The sequence below is a fragment of the Esox lucius genome, chromosome 1, assembly GCF_011004845.1.
Source record: "Esox lucius isolate fEsoLuc1 chromosome 1, fEsoLuc1.pri, whole genome shotgun sequence".
Lineage (NCBI taxonomy): Eukaryota > Metazoa > Chordata > Actinopteri > Esociformes > Esocidae > Esox > Esox lucius.
The window spans coordinates 3,737,906-3,763,656 of record NC_047569.1 but is presented as its reverse complement, the minus strand read 5'-3'; the positions used below and the strand labels follow the sequence as shown (position 1 = coordinate 3,763,656).

At 40.2% G+C, this 25,751-nt stretch overlaps 1 protein-coding gene across 2 annotated transcripts; it reads right to left on the bottom strand.

The window, feature by feature from the left end:
- Nucleotides 1-599: 599 nt before the first annotated feature.
- rnpepl1 (arginyl aminopeptidase like 1) lies at nt 600-25,751 on the bottom strand. Of its 2 annotated transcripts, XM_010903290.4 has the most exons (11): nt 24,319-25,739; nt 21,226-21,366; nt 19,001-19,152; nt 17,633-17,749; nt 15,680-15,915; nt 15,351-15,464; nt 13,856-13,968; nt 11,853-11,961; nt 11,503-11,727; nt 11,111-11,253; nt 600-5,816 (listed from the first exon to the last, which is right to left on the bottom strand). In XM_010903290.4, exons 1-11 carry the CDS (start codon nt 24,778-24,780, stop codon nt 5,526-5,528), a joined length of 2,103 nt encoding a protein of 700 aa, XP_010901592.2. In that variant the 5' UTR covers nt 24,781-25,739; the 3' UTR covers nt 600-5,525. The 2 variants fall into 2 exon arrangements, with proteins under 2 accessions (XP_010901592.2, XP_019905040.2); XM_020049481.3 differs by lacking the exon at nt 600-5,816 and having other exon boundaries at nt 11,117-11,251; nt 24,319-25,751.

Below are 25,751 nucleotides of genomic sequence, written 5' to 3'. Positions count from 1 at the left end.
TAAGTGTGATATATGAAACTGTCACACCTGGTCGAAATGAGCTTAGATATCATCGCAGTTTTATAAATTGGATAAAGCCGTGGACGTGAGAACACGGTGCACCTGTCCTTATTTACATATGACACACCCGTAATTTATGTGGATGTGGCGATCAGCAACATATGAATTGGCAGATTTCAACATAAATTATAGCCTGAAACGACTAATTAACCATTCGTCATTCTCCATGACTAAATCAGTGCAGTTAAGGAACATTTTCTCATCTCAGCCCAGAGCAAGCGCTGCCATCATTAGGGTAACTGCTCGACCCAGAACCACTGGTTTATTTATCCTCTCACTAGTCAATTTAAGACCTGTTAGCTCAGAGGTGTCAAACCGGTTCCATTGAGGGCCGGGTGTCTGCAGGTTATCGCTCTATGCTCTTGATTGATTAATTAGGACACTAATTGGTTAGTTTCTACCCTCACCTGGTTGTTTAGGTCTGAACTGGGAACCAATTTATAGGAAAAATCCTGCAGAGAATCCGTATAAAAGTTTTGACACCCGTGTTAGCTAATCAACATGCCAGCCACCGAAATTGTAACAACCATACATTTAAGTATGTCGTTAAGACCTGAGCAAGTTTATTTATCTAGCACATTACATACACAACGGCATTTCAAACCTAACAAACACATGAACAACAGAAATGAGAGAACATGCAGAATAAAGGTAAATAAATAACACAGTAATAGCCTACGGTAGTGATACAATATTTAATATGGTGATACGTTCGAGCGTGTTATATTCCTTGTCATCTTATTTTATATTACCTATTATTATAATTATGGTTGTTGTTACAGAGGCTTATTACAAATCAAGCATGATCTTATATTTTGACGTTGGTTTACACAGTCTCCGACCAGACTTGAGTGTGATCGTAATGATAAGACAATATTAATGAATACCAGGCTCTGTCTGTGAAATTATTGTACAATCATTTTAAGATCAAATTTGAACATGAATGAGCCACTGTCTGTCCAAACACTGCATTTATATGGGTAGAGTAATCAAGTAATCAACAAAAGTTGGGACACCTGTAGGAATTGTTAGTAAATTAAGCCTTGAAACTGGATGCTAATTGATTTAGAACAGCTGCAATTTCTTAACCCATTGTTGTTCCCTGGAAAAGGGCTTTTTTTATAACTAATATAGAACAATATTTGTAAGTTTTTGGTTAGCTTTGTTTTTAACCTCTGGCATTTTACACCTTACCTTTGTACCATTTATCGTTATTCACTGGATTTGAACTGTTTAGATTTCAATAAAATCCCAGAAAAGTGGATTTTTACTGGCAGTGTATATGAGGATGATACCTTGCCATGTCTGCTTGGGCATGAGGAAATTACAACTAAAGTATCAAATTAATTAAGGCCGAGGAGAGGAGGAGAAGATTTCACAATCTGTTATGCTATGTCTGTTGAATGTGCGAAGGTTAAGTGATTTTTCCCACATTGTTCTTTTTGTTCAGTCCAACTCACATCAGTCTAAAAAAACATCATTGTTGATTCTCCAGGCTTTTTTTATTACCTGTAAAACACTGGAGACAAACCTAGTTTATCCCATACTCTCCAGTAACAGTACTGTAAGCTACAGTAAATAAGGCATCAGAGGATTGTTGAAACATGTAATCCCTCGTAATCAACAAAAACATTCTGCCCCTCACATTGCTATACTGAGGTACAGCCCATTTACAATACATAAATAATAATGTAGGGTAGGAAAGTTAAAACAGTTTGTGTGCTAAAAAAATATTAAAGAATTTCACTTTTTTTATTTGATGTTTGATGGTTCCACAACTAGAAAGACTTGTATTGACCAATATTAATGGCTCAGTTCTCTTTAAACAACAATGAAAAACTTGGCAGACATCACTACCAAAATAATCTATGGAAGTAATCAGGGTATATTTAAGAAAAGAACAACTCAGTCACCTGAAATCAACTGCATATTTGGTTTGATGCTACTTAAAGGTAATTTTGCCAAAATATATATATAAAAAACACTCACATATCCCCAATTACAGTACTTGCAAAAGCAGTGACTAAAATTACATTATGTTCATATTGGCTGTTTAAAGAACACTGAGTCTTAGATTACATATTGTGTTGGCCAATACAACCATCTAACATCAAGCTGCATTTCTATTAATTTATTAATACGTCACTGACCTCCTACCCCAGCGGACGACAAACACACCTCCCCTGATAGGCACCCTCCCCTTTTTAGTAAATTAACAAATAAAAATGATCGGTAGCATTAGGAATGGTAAGCAAGCCGCAACATGAGAGAAGCACAGAAGTCTGACATTGGCTATATCCCAAACCCCCCCCTTCACCTCTCCAATTGAACCTTCACATGCCACTGGCACTGCCACTGGCATTTGCACAAGCAACCCTAAGAGGGATAATGGAGGGTGTAGGCGCTAATCGGATGCTTCAGTGGCCACTTTCTGTTGCAACCATTCCAACGTCATGAACTCAGTGAAAGCCCATTAAGAACAACATCACATCTTTTTGTTTCACACAAAAAGATAAGAGGTGTGCCCAATTATGACACATGGATTTTTTTGTCTAAGATGAAGAATGTCACAGCTTGCAATCTTATTATTGTAATAAAATGCAAGTGGTCTCTAAAGTCTCTTACTAAAACATTGCATTTTATTTCAACTATAACATCTGAGAGCAGTGACCATGTGTGACAGCGGCTTTTTCTCAATGTTTTTCGAACATGAACCAGCATGAGTTTATACAGGTGTGCAACTACGGGGGTTGGACAAAATAATGGGAAAGGATTGTCACTTTGAAGCTACTACACAATTACAATCTCAGATGAAGAGGTCACATTAGGTTGTTTGCAAATTAGCAGTATGTATGTGTCAGTTATAAAACAGGTCTAATAGTTAGCACTTTGAAATTTGAATTTCGGAAGTAACATGAGGCCACTGAAAGCTTCAGAGGGAGCAAACAGCCTGTACTGCAGGAGCATCAGTCACAAAAACTACAAAACTATTCAATATGTCAAGGGAAACGGTCTAAAAATCTTGACAGCATATGCTGATCATTGACAAAACGAACCTCAGAATAGAATCAGCACCACAGTGACCCAGTCTTAATAAAAACTGTACGTTGTGAGTATCACAAAGCTGGAATTTATGGCAGGGCTGTCATTCAGAAACCAATTGTATCTAAGGCAAATGTACAAACACATTTAACTTTGTACAAACACTTTCTATGGCCTCCTGCATGTCCAGATCTGAACATTGATGCAAATTTATGTGAAGTTGTGGAGCTTAAAATGTGAGGTTTTAATTTATGAAGAATGGAGTAGTATCCCACAGCACACAGCTCAGGACTTTTAAGACAGCATTCCAAGAAGAATGTTTCTGTTATTTTGTCCACCCCCTGTATGTTTAAGAGTTCTGTCAGCTTTATGTTACAAAGGAGGACCCACCCACCCCTCGGCATGTTGGTAGGGATAAGAGAGTGGTTTAGGATTCATAGTGCGCCATCATACGTGGTTAAGGAGCTACCACATGAATTCTGAAAATTGCAGATAAGCAATGGCATGTATAACCTGACAATGATTCCCTATTCTACAGGACAGAGAAGCATGTCAGTTCCACACAATTTATATTTCTATCTGAAGGTTCTTTAACATTGTATGCTACCTGCTACAAAACCTGAAAACAATTCTGAACGCAGCCCAGACGAATAAAAGCAGTTTGAATATACAAATGTCTTAACATCTCCTTTTGCATGAATGTCTTCAAAATTATGGGTGAGGTTTTGTCAGTGGGGGAGCGGTCTCAATAGTGTACAGTAATTTTAGCATCCTCCCCTACATTCCTCTCCTTCACATGTACTTATCTGAACTTCATAAAGAATGTATTTTCTCATGAACTTGATGTTAACTGGTTCCTCACCCTCAAATAATCTATTGGCAAAGAATATACTTCAAAATGTCAGCTTACTTTACCCACCCCTAGCAAAAATACATTGATGTAAGTAATGTAAGCATGTAATGTAGTATGAGCATGATTCTTAATTGCCAAATCACTTAAGTAACATCAAAGAAATCAGAGATTTCATGAGATTTGTTCACATCTTCCACTGATTTTTTGTTAGTAGTGGCTGTCATTTCTAATAACAACAGAGCGGGACCACAGATTACAGTTTCCAGCAGGAATCATCTAACATCAAGCGGGAAAAAATGCATCCCTTAAAGATGCAGACTGGGACTGCAAATAACACTTTTTTGTTAAACCTGTTGAGCCGATGTGTAATATGCTGTCTATACGTAGAATCCCTACCATACCTCAGATAAGCATGAAATTCCAAATTTCAGTGTTTTGGATGATGTTAAACAATTTTGAAGGGGATCTGTTTTGGCATGATAACACCACTTTTACAACCAGAGGCTAAAAATCCTGAAATGTATCCTTAAAGAAAAAACTAAACCGATAAATCGGTTCCTAACTAAGACAATGACACCTTCATTCATTTTGAATTCTTTCAACTTGCACATGACGTAAAAGAGAGGAGGTGAGGAAGGATGTTTTGACAAAGGAGACATCCCAGGCATTAAAACCAAGACTGGGGAGGTGTGATTCCACTCCCATTCCAGGAAAAACCTCCCCGTTGCATATTCTCAAACTGGAAGTAATTAATTACAGTTATTAAAGGCAAGGTGGAAAAAAGTGTGTAGGGCTAAATGGAGCAAACGGGCTGCTTTCCAAAAAGCTCCCTGCTTGTACTATTTTTGATTAGGGCCAAATGGAGCCTGGCCAATGGCATGCCTATGTAGTGCACTTCTTTCGACCAGAGCTCTAGGGTACCTGATCATACGTAATGCAACTGTTAAAGAGTTACTTTGAAAAGGAGTCAGCGTCCACAGTCTCCCTCATCTGATAGGAGACACCTGCAGATCTCCAATCTTTAGAATGATAGATTGGGAGCAGGGTGTTTTGGTGGCCAACTCTTCCTGTAAATGTGTCTAGGGGACAAGCAGCTGGCTTGTAAAGCCATAATCCTGGGTCTAAGCAGGACACACAAATACACTTGTGCGCCAAATCAAAGGATTCATTCATTCATGCAACACAAGCCTGCGTGCAAACCCACGCACGCACACCCACACATATATATATATACACACACACGCAAACAGCCTGTTCTCCCTCGAAAGGCTTCAAAGGTTAGCTTATTCAAATCAAAATCTAAATCTAAATAGGCTATACAGTGTGCGCATATGGGTGTAACTGTTTGTGTGCGTCTGCGTGAAACCGCTGGTCCTTCGTAAATCACTGTTATTCTCACTCAAGCGCTGGCTTGACGGAGTTGGCCGCCTGTCACTGCTGTCATTTCAAGTCTGTTCCAGTTTGGTTGTCACGCTTATAGCACCCTCTCTATCTCCCTGGAATATTCTCCCGTTTCTCTGTCTGGCTCGTTCACACAGTGTATAGCAAGTCACTCTCCTTATCCGGTCTGTCAGGCAGACACGTTGACGTCTCGTAGTGCGATAGTACCAGTACCGGGGGGGTCAGTGGGCCCCGGGTGACCGCCAGGGGTGGGGGATGAGGGGATAGCGGTAGGTAGCAGGGAGGAGACTGAGCCTGTGGTTGGGGGTAAGGCGCTGGTCTGGAACAGGATCTGTTGGAGTGTCCGTCGGAGGTTGGGGTGGAGGCGGGTTTGTGTCTGGTAGAACATCTCGGCCGCAAAGCACTTCATCACACCGGCACACAGGTCCTCGTACAGGGGCACTGTGTACATCCTCGACGTCTGGAAAATAATTTCATTTATTTTCTTTCATTGCATGTTCATAGAATTTCAGATGTAACTATGGCGCTCAAGCCTTGGTAACTAGGTTTGCAGCAATCTTACAGAAAATAAACATTTGAAAATCAATGCTCAAATCAGGCTGCATTGTTATATGTTTTTGTTTTTTTATTATAATTATCTTATGCAGAAATTCCATCCTTTATTTGTAATTGGACAGTAATTGAATAAGAGAAATGAAGATCAGATGTTTTTACATAGGAGGTTGTAAAGTTGACATTAAAAACAAAACTATCAACAGATTAGTCCGAGGGCCTGTTCAAACACACAAGAAATGCATGCTCCATTCCTTAAAGTAAATCAAAAGAGACTGACTGTGCCAAACTGCCAAGGGTGCTGAGATTTATGTGGCTAATAGTTCATAAAATGTTGATTTTGTAACCAGGGCACAGAGAGATGGAGGTGGATTAATGAAATGAATCCCCAAAAACAGTTTTCTGGATTCTTCTGCACAATAATACCTGGAAATTTTATTATAGGTTATAATGGCACATTTGCAACCCTCATTGGCTGTAGTCTTGAAATTGTAATTGGTGGCTCTGTAAAAATCCATCCATCCATCAGGAAGTGGACATGCACCACACAGCATGCTGCATCAATGACAGGTACTCCACCTTCTTTATCTGCTCTTTTATCTTGGACAGAGTTCTACCTACATAGCCCAAGGAGCCCTTTTCCCAAAGAAAATCAAACAAAAATAATGGTGAAGGAGAAATTCACAAGAAAATGTGAAATTAGAGCCCAGTCCACGCGTCACCATTTGATAGCCACCACCATGGATTAACACTCATGTCAAATAACCATGAAATCGGACATAGAGAGTCACAATACAGCAGACTGGCAGCTCTATTGAGAAGTTGCGGGATATTTTAATCTTGTGACTGTAGATTTAATGCAGGGCTGGCCAACCCTGTTCCTGAAAAGCCACTGTCCTGTAGGTTCACTTCAGCCTCATTTGTGACTAACCTGAATCTGCTTTTCATCCAACTACTAATTAGAATCAGGTGAGCTGAATAAGAGTTGGAGAGAAAATCTACAGGACAGTGGCTCTCCAGGAACAGGGTTGGCCAACCCTGATTTAATGCTACATCAGTGATGTTTCACTACTTTAGATTTTCATGATATTTTGAAACTATTTTTAATTATTATATACAGTACAGCTGAAGTATGGAGACAGCAAAAGCATTTTACATTTATTTTGATGTTTTTGCTCTCTTTCCTCATTGGATTTCAAATTAAATGATGAGCAGTGTCAGCTTTAATTTGACAATGGATATAAGTCTACACATCCCTGTGAAAATGCCAGGTTTTTCTGTAAAAGAATAAGAAAAGGACTTGCAAATCCCCAGTTATACTTATGCAACCAGGTTATTGTAAGGTTTTTATTTTTCCCCCTTGAAGATTTCATATTGTTTTTCAATGGAATTGTTCATGTTAGAGGTCACATTAAAGGTGGAAAAAGTTCTGACATGATTTATCACAAGAACCTGGCATTTTAACAGGGGTGTGTAAACTTTTTATATCCACATCAATAACATTGTAGGAATTACAGGCCTTTTTTATATATAGTAAAAGTAATTGGACAAATGGCTGCTCAGCTGTTTCTTCGCCAGGTGTGTGTTGTTGCATCATCAGTTCATGCACAGAACAGCAAACAAAAGGTCTAGAGGTGATTCTACATGTGGCATTTACTTTTAGAGTTTGTTGCTTTTGTCTCTCAACATAGAGGTGTCAATGCTAGTAAAGCAGGCCATCATGACACCGAATCAGAATAAATTGATCAGGAACATAACATTAAATGTGTCAATATGCCTTTGGTACATTGTGAGGAAGCAAGAATGCACTAGTGAGCGCAGCAATAGCAAACAACAGAAGGTTTACCACAAGATGCACACCATTGGTAAGCCTCAAATGGAAAGATGAAAGTGTAGAAGGAAACTGCTCATGATACAAAGCGTACCACTTCATCTGTGCAACATGGAGGTGGCGTTATGGCTTGAGCATCGATGGCTGCCACAGGAACTGGTTTGTATTTATTCATGTGACTGCTGAGCAGGATTAATTCTGAAGTGTACAGAAACATTGGTTCAAATTCAACCAAATGCCTCAAAACTCATTGGATGGCATTTCACCCTATAGCAGGACAGTGACCACAAACACACTGCTAATCAACCAAGGAGTTTCCAACTGAGTATGCATTTCACTGGCTGAAGGTAAGACTGAAGGCAAAAGGCCCTGAAACAAACAGGAACTGAAGATGGCTGCAGCACAAGCCTGGTAGATAATCACCTGGGAAGATACCCAAAGTCTATGGGTCAAAGTTAAGTATTTGGACAGTGACACAACTTTTGTTGTGGGTTGAAGTGTTGAAGGTTGAAGTGCAGACTGTCATTTTACAACCTTAATTTGAAAGTATTTATATCCATAAACTGTGAACCATGTTGGAATCGCAGAACTTTTTATACATAGTCACTATTTTAAGGACCAAAAGTAATTGGATAAATTAACCTTCTTAAATACAGTAATGTTTAGTACTTGTTTGCAACTTTTTTCCATTCAATGGCTGCCTTAATTGCACTGCATATTTCTTTTTACATGAATTAAAAGAGAATAGGATACTGACACATGATGATAAAAAGATATACACTGAACAAAATTATAAACGCAACACTTTTGTTTTTGCCTCCCCCTTTTATCATGAGGCCATCATAGACCGCTGGACCACACTAGGCCATCATAGACCGCTGGACCACACTAGGCCATCATAGACCGCTGGACCACACTAGGCCATCATAGACCGCTGGACCACACTAGGCCATCATACACAGCTGGACCACACTAGGCCATCATAGACAGCTAGACCACACTAGGCCATCATAGACAGCTGGACCACACTAGGCCATCATAGACAGCTGGACCACACTAGGCCATCATAGACCGCTGGACCACACTAGGCCATCATAGACAGCTGGACCACACTAGGCCATCATAGACAGCTGGACCACACTAGGCCATCATAGACAGCTGGACCACACTAGGCCATCATAGACAGCTGGACCACACTAGGCCATCATAGACAGCTGGACCACACTAGGCCAACTTAGACAGCTGGACCACACTAGGCCAACTTAAACAGCTGAACCACACTAGGCCATTGCACTTTTCAGTATTTAGCAGGTTTAGCAGACTCAGTCCAATTTAACGCACCATTAACATAATCCAAAATCCATGCGAATCAGGGAGGTTTTTTTTTTTTTTAAATCAGAAGCTAACCCTTTAAATCCCATGTGCCTTTGGATTTGATCAGCACAAGACTTCAATGTAGATTACAGAGGATGGAAAAAGATAGCTATAAAAACAGGCATAATTTTCTTAGTTTCAGGAGGCCGGTTTAAAAATACACATAGGCAAGGCAAGCTGCCATGATGAATGACGGGGAAAAAATTGGGTTAACTGCCTTGCTCAAGGAAAAAACAAAAACCTTTGCTTGCTGACCCAGGAATTTAATCTAGCAACTTAACTTTACTGGTCAGATGCTCTAACCGCTACCTAATTGCATACCTGCAGTTAGTGGTCTACAAATAAGATATATCAAAATAAGTAAACTAATCAAATTTGTGTGCAAACTAATCTCATGTATATACTAACAGGGCCAGAGAGTCTGCCAGGGTCCCTAGTTGTATCCACTCATGGATATGAAATGGACACCCTCTGGTGGGGGGTGAAATAGGGTTAGTTTTTGTGGGACTTAAAAATGTGTTAAGTGTGAATGTTCACATATTGTGACTTGTAGCACACAACAAATATGCCTTAGCTGTTTCCAAAGTATTTCCATCATACATTTTTTAAGCTGGGCTACAAATCCTTCAGGGATTGCCATATGCAGCAGTGCCAGCAACTGACTGTGCACTGCTTGCCAAGGAGCGATTCAAGATTGGTTTTTAGAAGCCCTGTGTGAAATCTCACTGAGGTTAGACTTTGTCCTCCTGTTTCTTAGCTATTTTTCTTTAGTTCACATGCTTGGTGATTTTCATTGTTAAAGTTTAAACTGCAACTGCTAACAGAGACATCAGATAAATACACTACAAGTCAGATTCCAGCTAGCTAGTGGAACAATGAAGAAATTCTCCCACAAACAAGGGCCATTTGCTCCATTACAAGGTTGTGGCTAGAAGGGAAATGTTATGTATTGTGGCTACAAGTGCATGTAATCGTGATGTCACACTTCTGGGAGAGTTTGAATCTGTTAGGACAAGTATTTGGAATGATTTTGTTTTGGTAAGACAACAAAATGTAAATGTTAATGTAATAGCTTCACATTTTCAGATGGTTACCATCAATATAATTGTATAGTATAATAATACCTCTGTAGGTAAATCCAAAAACAATTATAAAAAGGAAAGAAGTTGGCCACGTTAGCTACCGCCAGCAACATTGTGACATAGCTGCCCCGCATCAAAACGTGGGCTGCCCAGTAACAATCTACTCAATGTCAGTAAGCATGACAATATAACACCAGTGTTCTGGTCATTTACACTGGCTTGTCATACCAGGAGCATTATGTCTAATTGGCATGTCACTATGGCATCTAGGTGGTGACCAATCCCCAAGTTATACAGCTCCAGAAAATATTAAAAGACCACTGCACTGCTTTTTCTTTCCTTTCCAAAAAAGTTGAGGACTGTTTTGAGTGAATAACAGAAGCATTCAATTTGCAGTTGTCTCTTAATTTGAACCTTTCGGTTCCTCTCTCAAAACCTTCCTTTTCGACTTATTTGGAAAGGAAAGTATAAGGTGCAGTGGTCTCTTATTTTTTTCTGGAGCTGTATCTCGCTCACCCTTTTAAATAAATACAACTTTCTTAGACACACTTTTTAGCTGGTGCTGCCAGCTACACAGCATAACCTACTAGTTATATTGGGTTATAAGAGTATTCCCTCCTTCCCTTAGGGTCAGTTTGACATTTTGTCTAAATGGTGATATTTTGGGGAAAGAGTTGGGTCGTTTCTATAATGCAACATTTAGCAATAAGTCAAGTACATATTTTACTAAGAATACATTTCTCCTTCGAGAAAACACTACAAAGCATACACATTTGTTGCTTATGTTTCATGATGTAATTGGGGGGAAAAAATTGCGGGTAAAGAACATCTGATGGACAGTAAAGTTTATTGGAGGCCACTAAGTGGACCACATAAGTTGAAATGCACACACTCTCTGGTCCAGTCAACACTCACGTGTTTGTGCAGGAAGCCGCGGACACGGGGCAGGTCTGGGTAGAAACTGTTCCGCACCACGATCTGAAGCCAGCGGATCTGCACCTCGGCATTCATCTCATCCAGCTGGGCCGAGTAGCACCGCGACAACTGTCCCATCACCTCTGACACACACACCCACACACTTTAACAGTCCTGGAAAGGCCGATGTGCACGGCTCTCAAACAAAAATAAACTAAATCTTGAGATAAAGCAAAATTTATCTAGAGATTAAGCAAAACTAAATCTTGAAATTAAGCAAAAATAAACAAAATTTTCATTGTATTCAAAACCTGTGAGGAAAAATGTATCCTGTGCAATCCTCACATATCTTACGCTAACTACATGCATATGTCTCCTATTCTGGCACCTACGGTTTGAGAGGGGTGAGCGGTCTAGCAGTCGGTCCAGGAACAGGACGGTCTGAAAGGTGCTCCAGGAGGAGAGGTTGAAGTTGGCAATGGCCTCTGGGTCCTGGGGGTCACAAGCCCACAGGTCACACAGACTCTGGACAGGACCGGTGAGAACACCACCAGCCGAAAGGTCCGGTTCGCACAGGGGGGGGCCACAGTCATTCAGCCACCGCTCAAACTCCAGCCCTGAGAGAGATGGGGGTTTCGGGGCCGGTTTGGGGAATGGACAAACAATATTATTTAGCACTTGAACAGGTTGGATGGGCCTTTTGGTGCTTTCCCAACAGTGCCAATGAGAAAGACAGACTCACCCTCTCTTTGGGCCACACAGCTCTCCTTCAGCTCAGGGAAGAAGCCCAGGAAGAAATCCAGCAGGTCCTGGGCCACTACACTGGTGAACTTAAACTGCTCTATGTACGCCTGTATTTAAGGATTAAAGAAAAAACAAAATGAAGATTTTAGAATTTGAGTGCATTGAGTACCATTTTTCTTGGGCAGCATGGAAGTCCTCCTCCCAATAATTTCTATTTAGAAGGACAACGAAACCAAGTTCTGGTGACTTTTAAAGAAAAAAAATAATTACAAGCTCCAGAAATATATTTTTGAATGCTGATATTTTTAAAACAATATTATTTGAGGTGCTATTATAGATAAGTCATCAATGTAGCCTAACTGCTGCAGCATTTTATAATAAACTGTTATTTACACAAACCAATCATAATTTATAGTATGCATTAAATGGTTAGTCTGAAATTTTGTGATTTTAAGGGCAAGGACATTCAAAAGGTTTCCAATCAGCAAGGAAACCGGAGTCAACTTTTAACAACATTCACCAACATCCTCTAGTGGTTTTCAATTAATTTGAACTGACAATCTGCTAAGAAAAACATTAGAGTTTGTTTATGCAGGCCATTTGAAATAATGTCTAATTGTCAAGGTCTAGGTAATAGTATATGCATATTCACTAGTATTGTAGAAACATGCTGAGCTGATGTATTGATTAATTACACCACTGTATAGGAGACTGAAAAATCACTAGCTAGTAGAAAAATGCAAAATGTGCTAACACAGAGCTAAACTAATCAAAGAAACAAAACTAGACTGATTAACACCACAGTCAGGTGTTGCTCAAAGGTCAGTTGTTTTGTGAGATGTTGTCCCACCTTCTTGCCCATACAAAAGGACGTGTTTCTGAACTGTACGGCAGACAGACTGTCACTGATCTTGAGTTAGTGTCTTTCTCTCTCTATTTGCAAATATTAATAAACTGTATTTGTGTAAGAGTATTTTGATCTCTACCTTACCTGCCTTAAAGGGTTCTGACTTTAGATTTCTATCCCACTAGTCTCAATTTCATAAACTTTAATGACATGTATATAGGCTAATCTGTAATCCTGTTTGACCAATATAATGGAAGGTGATTATTGCTATTGTCTAATGGCCTGATGCTCATAACATAGGCCTACCCATGTACTGTTTGTTCAGAAAACAGAGAAAGGCTGGTGTCTGTTCCGCACCACATCACCACCCACCTGAAAGCAGAGCCAATCAGCATTTTGAAAATATGTAATAAAAAATGTCCAGTTTAAAAAACTGACACTTGGTCAAATTAAGAGGCAAGTCTTTACCTTGTTACCTTATTTTAAAGAGACCTAGCCAAAGTGAAACCATAGAAATGTTGAGGGAATTAAACAGCCAAACACTTCTTCAAATACATTTGAACATACATGGGCATTTATTCATGTACTGGCTTTTGAAAGATACTGCCCCCTCAATGTGTGTGTGTGTAGCTGTAGTTTGTTGCAGTGTGACCCGTGAGAAGTAACCAGTGACGCGAATAACACTGGCTAACATGGCCACAGGAACATGTTTTGGTCGAAGGGGCTGATAATGATTAAGCAAGCGATAGTATCTGGAAAGAACGGACAACACGTGCCTACTGGCAGTAGTGCCACGCGTCTTGCCAACGAGCAGACTAACTATGGGCACATATCAGAAGACAAATGGTGAAAGCCCATTTTGGAATCTCGTCAGGGCGGACTGAGGCTATGATAAGGGGGCTCAGCCGCCCCAGCAACCCTATTTCACACAGCTATGCTGGCTAATAACAAATTAGATAATGGAGAGACAGAGGTAATTCGGTCTATAACAGTATCTAAGAGAAGTTAATGATAAATATATACATTAGTACAGCACACAAGAACATGGAGTTTTCTCTTTCGATTAAGATGATTAAAAATAACCTCCCTCAAATTCAAATGATGCAAATCCTTGAATAATACATGATATAGTGTGTGTTCATGAAGTGTCTTACCCTAAGGAAACTGTCGAAACTTTTGACGTCACCACAGAGTTGAGAGAGGTACGAGACGAAGCAGAAGCCTTTTTCATAGGTGAACAAATTCATCAGACTACTGGGATTAATACCTAAGGGAATAAATTGATGGATGAACAGAAATAATAAATGCCAAGAAAGCATTAAGAGCAGTCCTCATTAAAAACAAGAAAAGGAACCAGGCAAGCCTAGTTCTGCCAGCCTGCAATTAAAAGGCATGAATGTTGGTACCCCTGGCTGTATTCCATCTATGGTTTCCCATGTGGCAGACTGTGTCTTTAACCACTACGCTAACAGCGTGTGTTGTTGCATGTGATACGTGTGTAGTGATGTGTTGTCTGTTTACTTCTGCACTGTTAAACCAATTAGTCGCAACTCCATGGATCTTGAAACCTCCCAAAATTAGCTAACATCCAAACCAACAACAGGTTTAACAGGGTCGCTACACTACATTTAATGCGTTAAATTAGAAAGAGATTAATATAGATGGCTAGCTAATGGCTCTACAGTACTGAAAACAATGACTCCAATCACCCAATGGCTGGTTAATTTCTTTAGAAAACAAAGACAGATGTATGGCCAACCACTACGCTAAACTAGTAAACTAGTATGTAAATCGAAAGCATGGATGATGGTGAAATACGTACTGTTTTGTATATAGTAAGCTAGTATGTCAGTATTGGGACTGATTGGGACACACTAACTTGTCATAAAATTGCACATCGACATTAGATCATTTTGTCATGCATTAAAATCACTCCAAGTTTGAATATTTTGCAAGACACTCTTATTAAGTTTACTTCAACCACAAATAGCATCTATAAACTGTATGGCTTTTACCACTATCCGTTTTAACAGCTTATTAGCCAGTAATAGGCTTACTTGTATCTACTTACTACTTGGAATAGCCATAAGAATTGAGCAATTGCTAGCGAGACTGAAGATGAACTTTACACTGTCAAAGCTATCTCATTTCATGGCACAACAATGCTAGTTTTTCTTTCATTCGTAAGTGACATTGATAAAATAACTATCAATATTTGTGATGATCAATATTACCCCAAAAAGCATGCATGGAAGCGTAATTCAAAAATCCAGTAGAAACTGTTTTATTTTAGCCTTACTATAACATAGCTACTCAAGCTTGTAGCCAGCGAAGTTTTTGTCTATCCTGAACAAATCCTAATGCATCAATTGTTTTGACTGTGGCGAAGATCAAACATCGGCCACCCATATGGCAATCCGCATCTTTAACCATGACACATCCGCATCTTTAACCATGACACATCCGCATCTTTAATCACAATGGGTCGTCAGTCAGTCCTACACCCACTCAGTAAGAGACATTCGCTCTCCTTGGACGGCTCCACTTACGCGGTCAGTCAAAAATACTCTATATCACTATTTATTTTGCAAAGCAAAATTTTGCACATAGTTTGGCATTGTGTATTTGCGTGTTTAAACTTATCTATACCTGGCTCAAATTTGACCTGCAGCTTGCTGACAGGGTTGTTGTCTCCTAGGAGGCGCATCTGTCTGTGCAGGGCGTCTAGGCGAAAAACTGTCTCCAGACAGGTGAAGGCCTCACCTGGGAAAACAAATGGATGGATAGCTGTTGGCATTTATGTTGGTGCTTGGTCTATATGTGTGAACACCATAAGCCCCTGTAGTGATGCACCTCTGTACTTAGTGTGAATTCATCTCTCTCCCCCTTTTCCTTCCAGACACTTTTTTGTCTCTCTTTCATGCTCTCTCTCTTAACAGACAGCCTCTTTGCCTAGGTGTATGAGTGGGTGTGCACACCGTAGGCCTCTGTAGTGATCCGTCTCTGAGCATACGTGGCCAGGCCCTCGCTCAGCCACATCTCCTCCCATGTGGCATTGGTGACAGCGTTGCCGAACCAGCCGTGGGCGATCTCATGGATCACGTCGATGAGCAGGAACTCCCGGCTTTCCAGGATGGAGGAGATGATGAAGGTGAGACAGGGGTTCTCCATGGCCACAATTGGGAACGACGGAGGCAGGAAGACTATGTCGTACCTGAGTGGTCCCATGGGGGTGGAACAGTACAGGGATAATTTTTCAGGCAAATAATTCAGGATTAAATGCCATACCAATTTTCAAGTTCAAACAGGTGCAGAAAAACATGATCATTGCATAGCCTGTACTAAGTGTAGAGGACGTTTCAACACATTAATTCAAATCATAGGGAAGCAATTCAGGACACAGTGAAATTCCCACAGGACAAAATCTTTCAGCTTAATGACTAGACATGAAATGCACTGTGTAACTAAGGGGATTTGGAGCTTATTTTGAGTATACTTTTAGTTGTGCGTTATGCACTGTGTAGAACCTGGTCCAATTGGTTAGCTATACCAAAAACTAGAGGTCATTGCGTGTGTCTTAATAAATGTTTTAGGATACTATCCTTTCACCCAGGCTGACAGGATATTGTGTGAATTGAGTGTATGTATAAAAGTATAAGTGTGCCACAAAGACATGACCAGGGCCCAGTTTCCCGATAACGTTGCACTAACAACGGTTTAACGATGTGCGTAACCTTAAGATGGACTTTGTTACAACGGACTTATATATCGTAAGTGTCACGTTACGGCGGTTTGGAATGGAATTAGGCATGCATACGTATTGAAAAATAGCCTATCCAGTGCATTTCGGTATAGCTAAATTACTTATCAAAAACATAAAATATCGCTGGCAATCTATTCTACTACTATTCAGGCATCAATTGAAAAATAAGTAGTGAAATGTTGGACAGACGAAACTGTTGTATTCAACCAATGGGGTGGACTTCAGCCAATCAAAAGCAAACCTCCGGAAATCGAACACGTGACATCCAATTATCAGTTCCTCCGGTGGCTATATAGAATATATGTTACATAAGTCATAGCAATCAACACATGATTGGTTAACTGGGAATATAAATCAGTGGGGAAAACCCATTCTAATTGTTTAAAATAAAAATGGAACGCAAGAGAAAACAAGCATTTCAGAGCTGAAGAAATCAATGTTCCTCTTGACAAGCTAGAGCACAGGTGTCAAACCGGTTCCACAAAGGGCCGAGTGTCTGCAGGTTTTTGGTTTTTCCTATAAATTGGTTCCTAGTTCATATCTACACAACCAGGTGAGGGTAGAAACTAACCAATCAGTGACCTAATTAACCAATCAAGTACAAGGAGAGAGCAAAAACCTGCAGACACACGGCCCTTCGTGGAACCGGTTTGACACCTCTGAGCTAGAGGCACCAGCACCTATCGATAAAAGGCAGCACCAGTAAAATCCAGGGTTTCAGACTCATGAACGGTTAGTTTTTCTTCATTATTTCTTGTTTTACATATGTTTTTCTTTTTCCTCAGTTGATCAATTGCCTTCAATTACATTTACATCCACTCACACACTTGTTATATATTTTTTAAAAATAAATTGGTCTAAATCGTTCTATTGCCTTAATATTAACTGTTCGTGATTACTCTTTGCATGCTGAGGGAGGCACTATTTCAAAAAACAGAAAAGTGCCTGTTACGATGGACTAATGAGTGGTCCGGAGCACTCGTAAATTAACGAGCAATGTTACGAGCCATTTAAGTAACGATGCTTTCGGGAAAGGCGCTAAAATAATATCATGAGACACTTACGTGCATCTTACGATCATCTTAGTGCTTTGGGAACTGGGCCCTGGACCCAGATATATTGTTCTAACACTGGAATTCAGATTGCAAAAAATTATACATGATCAAACCTTCCCCACACGTAGGGTCCGAAGAGGTCCTCGGCCACGTTCAGCCAACGCTCCACGCTGCCTCCTAGCTTGCTTACAGCACAGGCCAGTATACATGGTTCCGCCCATACCCGGCTCCTAACCAGAGAAAGAATTCGGAGGCAGATTCATTAGCTCAAACTATTAAATATCAGTTGGTAAAAAGTTTGTGTCACATTCGAAAAGTTCAGGTAGGTCCCTAAAGGTTTTTGTCCAATTTGATTTAAAACCATTATAGAAATGGCATCGGTCATAAAAATCGGTCAAATGCCACTTCATAGGATGTTTGTAATTTAGTCAGTAAGAAAAATGTGGCCACTGATCATATGTGTAAACAAAAGTGTTGTGTGGCAAACTGAAATCCTTTAGGCCCCAGCGTCAGCTGTAATTTTTCTATTGATGTCCGATTTAGGAAACAAGTGGACCTACTAGTCAATTATTCAAGCAACAGGGAGTGGCATTTACATACACATAAAATGTTGTGCCCCAATGACACCCTTCTCCTGAAGTGTGCAGTTGTTCACTACTTAAATCCATACATTTAAAAGCAATGGATTGGTGGAAGCATCTGCCAGTGCAGGGCTCCCGGACAGTCCCTGGATCTGCTACTGTCTCGTATGTTCTCCTCTCTATGCTAGACATCTGGGAATGCCATGACCAGGATAGGAACCATGGCCACCGTGACACATACTGTTGTGCAGCAAGGCACAATCCAGACAGAAAAAAGGCTAATTCACGGAAAGCATGGTAGCGCACTGCCAGAAACCAAGAGCTCGTTCCAACTGGTCTACCGGTCTAGTAGTGATACTCATCATACCATGGGCAGGTTTACAGTCATAAAACATTTGGATAAAAGGCAGGAGGGTAGCAGGTTGGTTGATGTTGAATGACATTGCTAGGCCAAACATTTGTTTGCAATATTCTGTGAGAACTAGGCCATAGTATGCCTCTACATTTTAGCTGCCAGCCCACATTTCTCTGTCACTCAAAAAGTGTGAAGTGCTTGATCTAAACAAGGCTCAGCAAACTGTATGTTACAGCAGTGTTTTCTATATTGGGAGTTTAGGGTCCAGTGCAGGCTTCTTAGTTTCACTTTATTTATATAGTCTGGCAGTTGCAGATGGATGATTTTCATAGAAATGTTTGGATGAAGAAAAAAAACACGAGCATCACAACTGCCTTGGGTGTGACATTAAAAATGGAATGTTAAAAAATAAAATGAATATTATGGAATAAAAAATAACTAAAAAGGGTATTTCACAGGGCCCTACAGAATGAACAAAAAATTAACCCATTTGGGAGGTAGGAGGAATAATGGGGATGACCTTTGGTCTGGATGCTCCTACCGACCTGGGGCCAATATCAGCGTGCTGCAGGTCCCCCGCTACTAGGGCCACCAGGTACGCTGGAACGGGGTACTCCATGGAGAACTGGAACACCCTTTCCTGCTTGGAGTAGGCGCTTCGGGAGGCACTCATCAGCACAGTCACACCCTCTGGAACCTGCGCGTGCACATAGCCGAAAGCACACACACACAAACACGCACGCATGCACACAGTATGAAATGCATTCTGATACTCTGAGGGAAGATGAGTGAGTTTAAGGCTGGGATTAAAGATTAATTAAAAGAATAGACTTATCCTTTTGGATTTTGGTTTTCATTAAATGTTCTTACTCTGCTTAATGACAGTTAATTCCCTGCCTGACTGACAAAAAAAAAACTTACTTGCAATGGCTCTCAAGAGTATTCACCCGCCCTTGGACTTTTCAACATTTCAGTGTTACATAAAATCAAAGTGGATTTAGCCAATGATCAACACAAACGACCAACGTGAGAACTAAATTGTCCTAAATTAACTAAAAATACAAAACATTGTATTCACCCCTTAAGTGAAAATTTAAGTGAACATTTTGTTGACTCACTTTTGGCAGCCATTATAGACTCTAGCCCTAACCCTACCAGCTTTGCACATCAGTACACAGCAATACACAAAATTGCTCAAGCTCCATCAAATTGTATGGGGACCTTTGGTGAACAGCAATTTTTCCACATATTCTCAATATGATTGAGGTCCAAGCTTTGACTGGGCCACTCAAGGACACTGACTGTTTGGTTTTAAGCCACTCCAGTGTGGCTTAGGCTGTATGTTTGGGGTCAGTGTCCTGCTGGAAGATGAATGTTCTCCCAAGCCTCAGGTCTCTTGCAGACTTCAGCAGGTTTTCTTCTAGGTTTTCTTCTAGGAATTCACTGTACTTCGCTGCATTTATTTTGCCCTCCATCTTCACAAGCTTCCTAGGCCCTAACGCAGAGAAGCATCCCCATAACATGATGCTGACATCACCATGCTTCACAGTGGGGATGGTGTTCTCAGGATAATCTGCAATGTTAGGCTTGCACCAAAAATTGTGCTTACCACTGAGGCCATAGAGTTCTATAATAATCTCATCAGACCATAGAAACCCCTTTCAAAGGCTTTCCAGTAAACTGTAGCAGTGACTTGACCTGAAGGTTTTTTATCTCCTACAATGTTCTTCTTCACCTGGGCTATTGTTGCAGTATGCACAGTGTCTCCCAGCTTAGCAGCGGAAGACTGTAACTCCTGCAGAGTTGCCATGGGGCTCTTGGAGGCCTCACTGACTAGTCCCCTTGTGGCCTGGCTACTCAATTCTAGACAGATTCACAGCTTCTCTCCATTTCTTGATAATGAACATGGTTTTGGTGATGCTGTAAAGCACGATATGGTGTAGCATTTACTCAGAGTACTACGGTTACTTCCTATTCCCATCTTAATAACAAGTGTAGCCTGACTTATTTGAGTTGGGACAGGAGGGGGGTGGGGACTGACTCAAATGAACGAAAATAATCAAAAGATTCGTTCTTTTTACTGAACAATACGAAAAGATCCGGATCAGTGAAGTGAGTCGAACTTCCCATCACAAATAATTTGATGTTGTGATTGATTTCTGGAGATGATTTTGATTGGCTGGGGTCCACCCCATTAGTTGGATATAATGTACTGTCCACCCTACATTTCACTACTTCTTTGAGTTTTTCATTTTCTACTGATGCCTAAGTAGCCAGTGATATTATATGCTTCTGATGAGTAATCAATCTCAATCGAAATGCAACAGGCTATATTTAGAAACACATTCATGGCCCAATACCACTCCAAACATGGCCTAATTAAATTCCAAGTGGCCGTAATGTAGCACTTACGATGCACTTTATAAAGAGCGACGTATGTGGTGGTTTGGGAAAAAGGCCTAAGTCTGTTGTAACAAAGTCCATCTTAAGGCTATGTGTATTGTTAAACCGTCTTGTGCCACTTTATTGGGAAACCAGGCCCAGATGAGTTTTTGATCTATGCTTGTTAAAAGTAGTAAAACCTGAAAAAGGAGCTCCAACCCTCTCTAAATTATTAGCAAGTCTATGGGCCAAACGTCTCAAAACAACCCCTCTGAAAAATGAAAACACCTGCTTGCGCACTCGCCAAACTAATGCGGCTTGTCGAGGACGAGGCCTGATCTGTGTCCAGGACCCCGGCTCTAGCGGCTTGATAGTATAAGACACTTACCCTGACAGTAGCACTGTAAGTGCTCTTGACGGCAGGCGTGTCAAAGCAAGGGAAGAAGGAGCGGTTGCAGACAGAGTGGCCCTGAGTAAAGACCAGTGGGCGTGTCTGTCCACACGTCAGCTCTGCATCCAGCCACCAGATCTGGAGAACCAATCAGAAAAACTAAAATTCTATCAAATTTAAAGTTATAGTTCACTGTCAAAGGTTAGTACATATACTAAGCAGTGTATATCCATCTATATACACCTTTAGTACATATGAATAAAAATATGGGTGCTGAATTAAATGAACAAACTTAATTTAATCCAGACTTAATTTAAATGCAAAAAAAATATCATAATCAACATTACACCACTGATGAGGTCTAAAAATGTGATGCTGGTCTGTGCAATCATAACGTACACAGCCTTTCAGACTGAAAACAGGCCCACTAGTTAAAAATGTATTGGATTAGAAAATGAAATAATTATCTTAATTAGTTCTTCATATTATCTACCAGCTCATCAGGCATTTCAGATTTTTTTTTAAATGTTACTTGGATCTAATTAGCTACATTGCAGCCAGATATCTAGTGAAATGTGGTTTATGATGTAATGTCAACCAAATCATTTTCACTGAAATATGCTGGGGATTCTTTGGCCAGTTTCTCTTTATATCACTGCAACCATTGGCTATTGTAATGCGACATAGGTAATGTAATACTTGAGCTGTAACCTAATATAACAGTTATTATAAGAAACACCTTAAACTAAATGCCTTAAATTAAGGGTTTCCAACAGGTCAATCATAACCTTCGGATAGCTCAGAGACCGTTTGAGTGGCTCATGAAACAATTCCGAAGGTACATACAGTACACGATCCACTGCAAACAGTGTTAGATATTGCACACTCCCAGCTATTTATCAATTCAACAATGACATTAACAAAACCCAATTTAGACAATAATGGCTTAAAATGCCAAACCTACCAGAATATTTAAATCAATAGATTTTCATAATTTTGCCCATGTGTGGTGAATGTGTTAGACCACTAATAATGATAACCACATCTTGTGGTTTGACAGAAATTCTGAAAACCTGCCTCAAAACCTTAAAACTACCTAGCAGTAGGATAGAGATTCGTCCAACTTCAGGAACATTCCTCTTTTGCTAAACTTGCAATTATAGGGTGAGATGTGCTATTAGGGGACAATTACAGTCATCAAGGTAAAAATGTATGTTTATTTTGATGTGAATGAATAAAGACATGGACTTGGAACATCTCATTTAGATTTTGTGAGGAATTACTTTTTTCTCTCATGGGCAAAAAGCATAGAAACCCCATCCTTTGGCCTTTGAGATGAAAAATAAATATGGTTGGAGGTTTTCTCTTTTGCTGTTCGTACACAGAGGATTTCCGATATCAAATGTCATATATATTTTCTGTTTCCCCTGAAAACCTGATGCATTCAGCTGTTGCCAGTACTGCTGAGGGTGGTCAGTATTACAAAGATGTTCACCTTCTTGGGATAAAGGTTAGTGAGCATGTCTGGCATTTAGCCAATTCAATGCATGACCAAACTTGTGTTTGTAAGGACAACTGAGCAATTAGAGAAGCTAGAGAGTTAGGCAAGAAAAAGGGGCGTGAGTGAAAAGACTGACTAAGGCAACTAAAAGTTCTGTAATATTTGTAGTAATATGCTACTTTTACAACTTAATGTAAAATAGTTTTGCACACCGAAAAAAGTATATGGGTCAAGAGAACTTAATCCATGTAACTTTGAAGAGCCACTACAAACCTCAGCTAGCTCTAGTCACAGCTAGCTAAAAGAAATCAATGTGAATAACAGGTATTTTAGCATATTGCTTTTTGTTATGGATAAACCACTAAGTAATATAAGAAATTATGTTGATGTCAGATGTACACACTTCCATTGTTTTTATAGTAGTGGTGGCTAAAGGTTGCTTTTTAACCGCAGGTTAATGCTTTTTAAAGGAAAGTAAATCATTATTATGATTATTTTCTCTAGGCCCATAGCCATAGACTAGTTTCAGGATGAGACACCATCTAACAGCAAGTTGTGAAAAAAAATCTCCTTCGCAATGGATGTTAAAGGGATAGTTCAACCTAGATCGATATTTGGGTGAAATAACACAGTGAGTTGTTATTGAAGTTTTTTTTTAGCTTGTTTCCAATGCAGCTTTTGTTGCTCGGGATGCAGTTTCAATTGATGAATGTGGACAATGCTAATAATGCCAATTCAAGGCTTGAAGGTAAATAATTACTAGTTGTGAAAAATGACTCCATGGACCTTCTAGAACAACTCAAGGTAAGTGTTATGTCACCCAAACATTAATCTAGATAGAACTATCCCTTTATGAAATATTAATTGGCAAAAGGTTCCAAAAGTAGCTACAGATGGAAACTGGTATCAGATTCTACATAAGATGTAATCAAAGATTTTTTTAAAGAGAAAAGATAGTAGCATGAACTTTGTTGAATTACTTCTTGAGTTAAACATTTCTCCTTTAACAAAGGTTTTTGTATTATATTGTGAATACACAGGTTTCTGAAAAAAACTTTTTGTAGTTTACAGATTCACCATGTACCTGTTGATAGAAACTAGATTACCAGTGTTAATCTGTAGCTAGATCATATGTTATTCCACACAACCTCACATTAGCCCAGGTCATCATACTTTGAGTGTTTCGCATGTACACATGCGTATAGGGGAGAGAAGTGGACTGGGAATTCAGCATTTAATTTGAAACCTATGAGAAATAATTTGTCACCTCCATGACATCTGTGAAAGGTTTTTCATAGGGAAAAGCACTGGTCTATTGCCAGACAGCCGTAAAAACAGATGTTCCTTGTCCGGGTTTGATACCCAGAACAGAATTGGTAAAATGAAGGGTAACAGTCTAAGAGGTGAAATGGGCCTACTGACATAATCAATAAAAAAAAAAATCGGCCTCATTTTAGGTATGACGTTTGATTTGGGGTAAGCTGTCCTGTTCAAATACTAATGTTTGTATAATGGTGCATACCAACTAATAATTAACAATAATAATCTGATAACTACCAAAGCTGCCTGTGTCACCAGTGTGACCTTACCGCAGGACCATCTGTCGTGGTGTAACGAACGGTGATCTGGAAAGCTCGATGCGGCCGCGTCACAGAGGCTGGGAGGCTGATGTTCAGCGAGGATCCATAGTCTGTAAATGGATCTACCCGGTAGGTGAGCGATAGAGTAATATCCTGGGCAGCGGTGGTGCCAGGTACCTTACAGTCTATGGAATGAATAAGCAACGACGGATGAGAGTCCAAAACCAAAGTATGCGCTCCTGGTTGGATAGGCACAAGCTCCAGGACTTGCCAGCCGGTCATCTCTTTTACTGCAAAGTTGAGGCGCAGGTCTAAATGAAAGTGTCGGAGCTTGAAGCTGTGAAAGTTGGACGCTGAGGCGATGTCCACAAGGCGACACTGAGCTAGATTTCGGCCGCCCTCACACGACTTGCTAGGCACTGTCAGCGCTTTGCGGCAGCAACACAGTGTCGGTCGCTGGAATTCGGCCATTATAACTTCCACCGAAGAATAAACAAATGTGCAAAAAGCAACAACAACCGTAGTAGAAAGTACAGAATTTGATTAGCTATGTAATTGTCAGGTCCCGAGTATCTACAAAGGAACTAGTTTTCTAGTTCGGCAGCTTAGTAGCAAAAGGGGGCCTTTGGGTAACTTACTGCACCAGAGTGGTTTAGCGAATAGCAAAAAGAAAGGTTAGTGGAAAAAAGACTACAACAAAGCAAAAAAACAAACAAATCGACTATCCTACGTAAAATCCATCAGGACCAAAGTTGAACAAGTTCTGCATTTCCAAGTCTTCAGCAAACAGAGACGATTATAGGCCCATGCATTAGACAAATTTCAGAGAAAAAAAACTGTTACAATATAACGCGTAATTAAATCAAAAGAAAATGCCGAACATACAGAACATGTTACACATTTAAATGAAAGAAGCTGGGGCAATCTTGGGCTGTGACTCCCATTAGAAAACAGGAAGTAAAAACAGGGAGGAAATCACTTCGAGAAAGGAAAGTTTTCGAGCAGTACAGGGGGCGCTACAGAGACGAACATAGCTAGTCAGCACTGTTGTCAAGGCAGCCTATCCAAAATATGTAGCCTAATTAGCCTAGCATCAGCTCGAACTCAAAGCAAATATTAGTCCACTTAACAAAACGCAAATATTTCTGTAGCCTTCTTTAAAAGAGCGAATCATCCTTGGATATACAACCAATTGCCGTTGCACAAGTGTAATGCATGATGCACCTGTAAACTGTCTACATTTGTCACACTCATAGAAGAAAAGGTAGGTCGCCATAGTGTAAATGTGATACTCTGTATCAATAGGTATCCTTTTGCACAGCCGGAAGCCACCATCCCAGAGAGCAGTAACAAAATGTGTGTTATTCGTAATTGTTGCCTCGTCACCCTGGAGACGTTGGTGTCCTTGTGTTGCGCATAGCAGTTTGCTGATGGCAGACAGG

What these genes read in the sequence shown, in the direction of transcription:
- rnpepl1 (XM_010903290.4), bottom strand. Translation starts at nt 24,780, where the DNA reads ATGGCCGAATTCCAGCGACCGACACTGTGTTGCTGCCGCAAAGCGCTG. An exon ending in CCACGACAGATGGTCCTGCG is followed by an intron (nt 21,367 to 24,318) that starts GTAAGGTCACAC and finishes TTGGTTCTCCAG; the next exon opens with ATCTGGTGGCTGGATGCAGA. An exon ending in CCGCTCACCCCTCTCAAACC is followed by an intron (nt 11,254 to 11,502) that starts GTAGGTGCCAGA and finishes TGTGTGTGTCAG; the next exon opens with AGGTGATGGGACAGTTGTCG.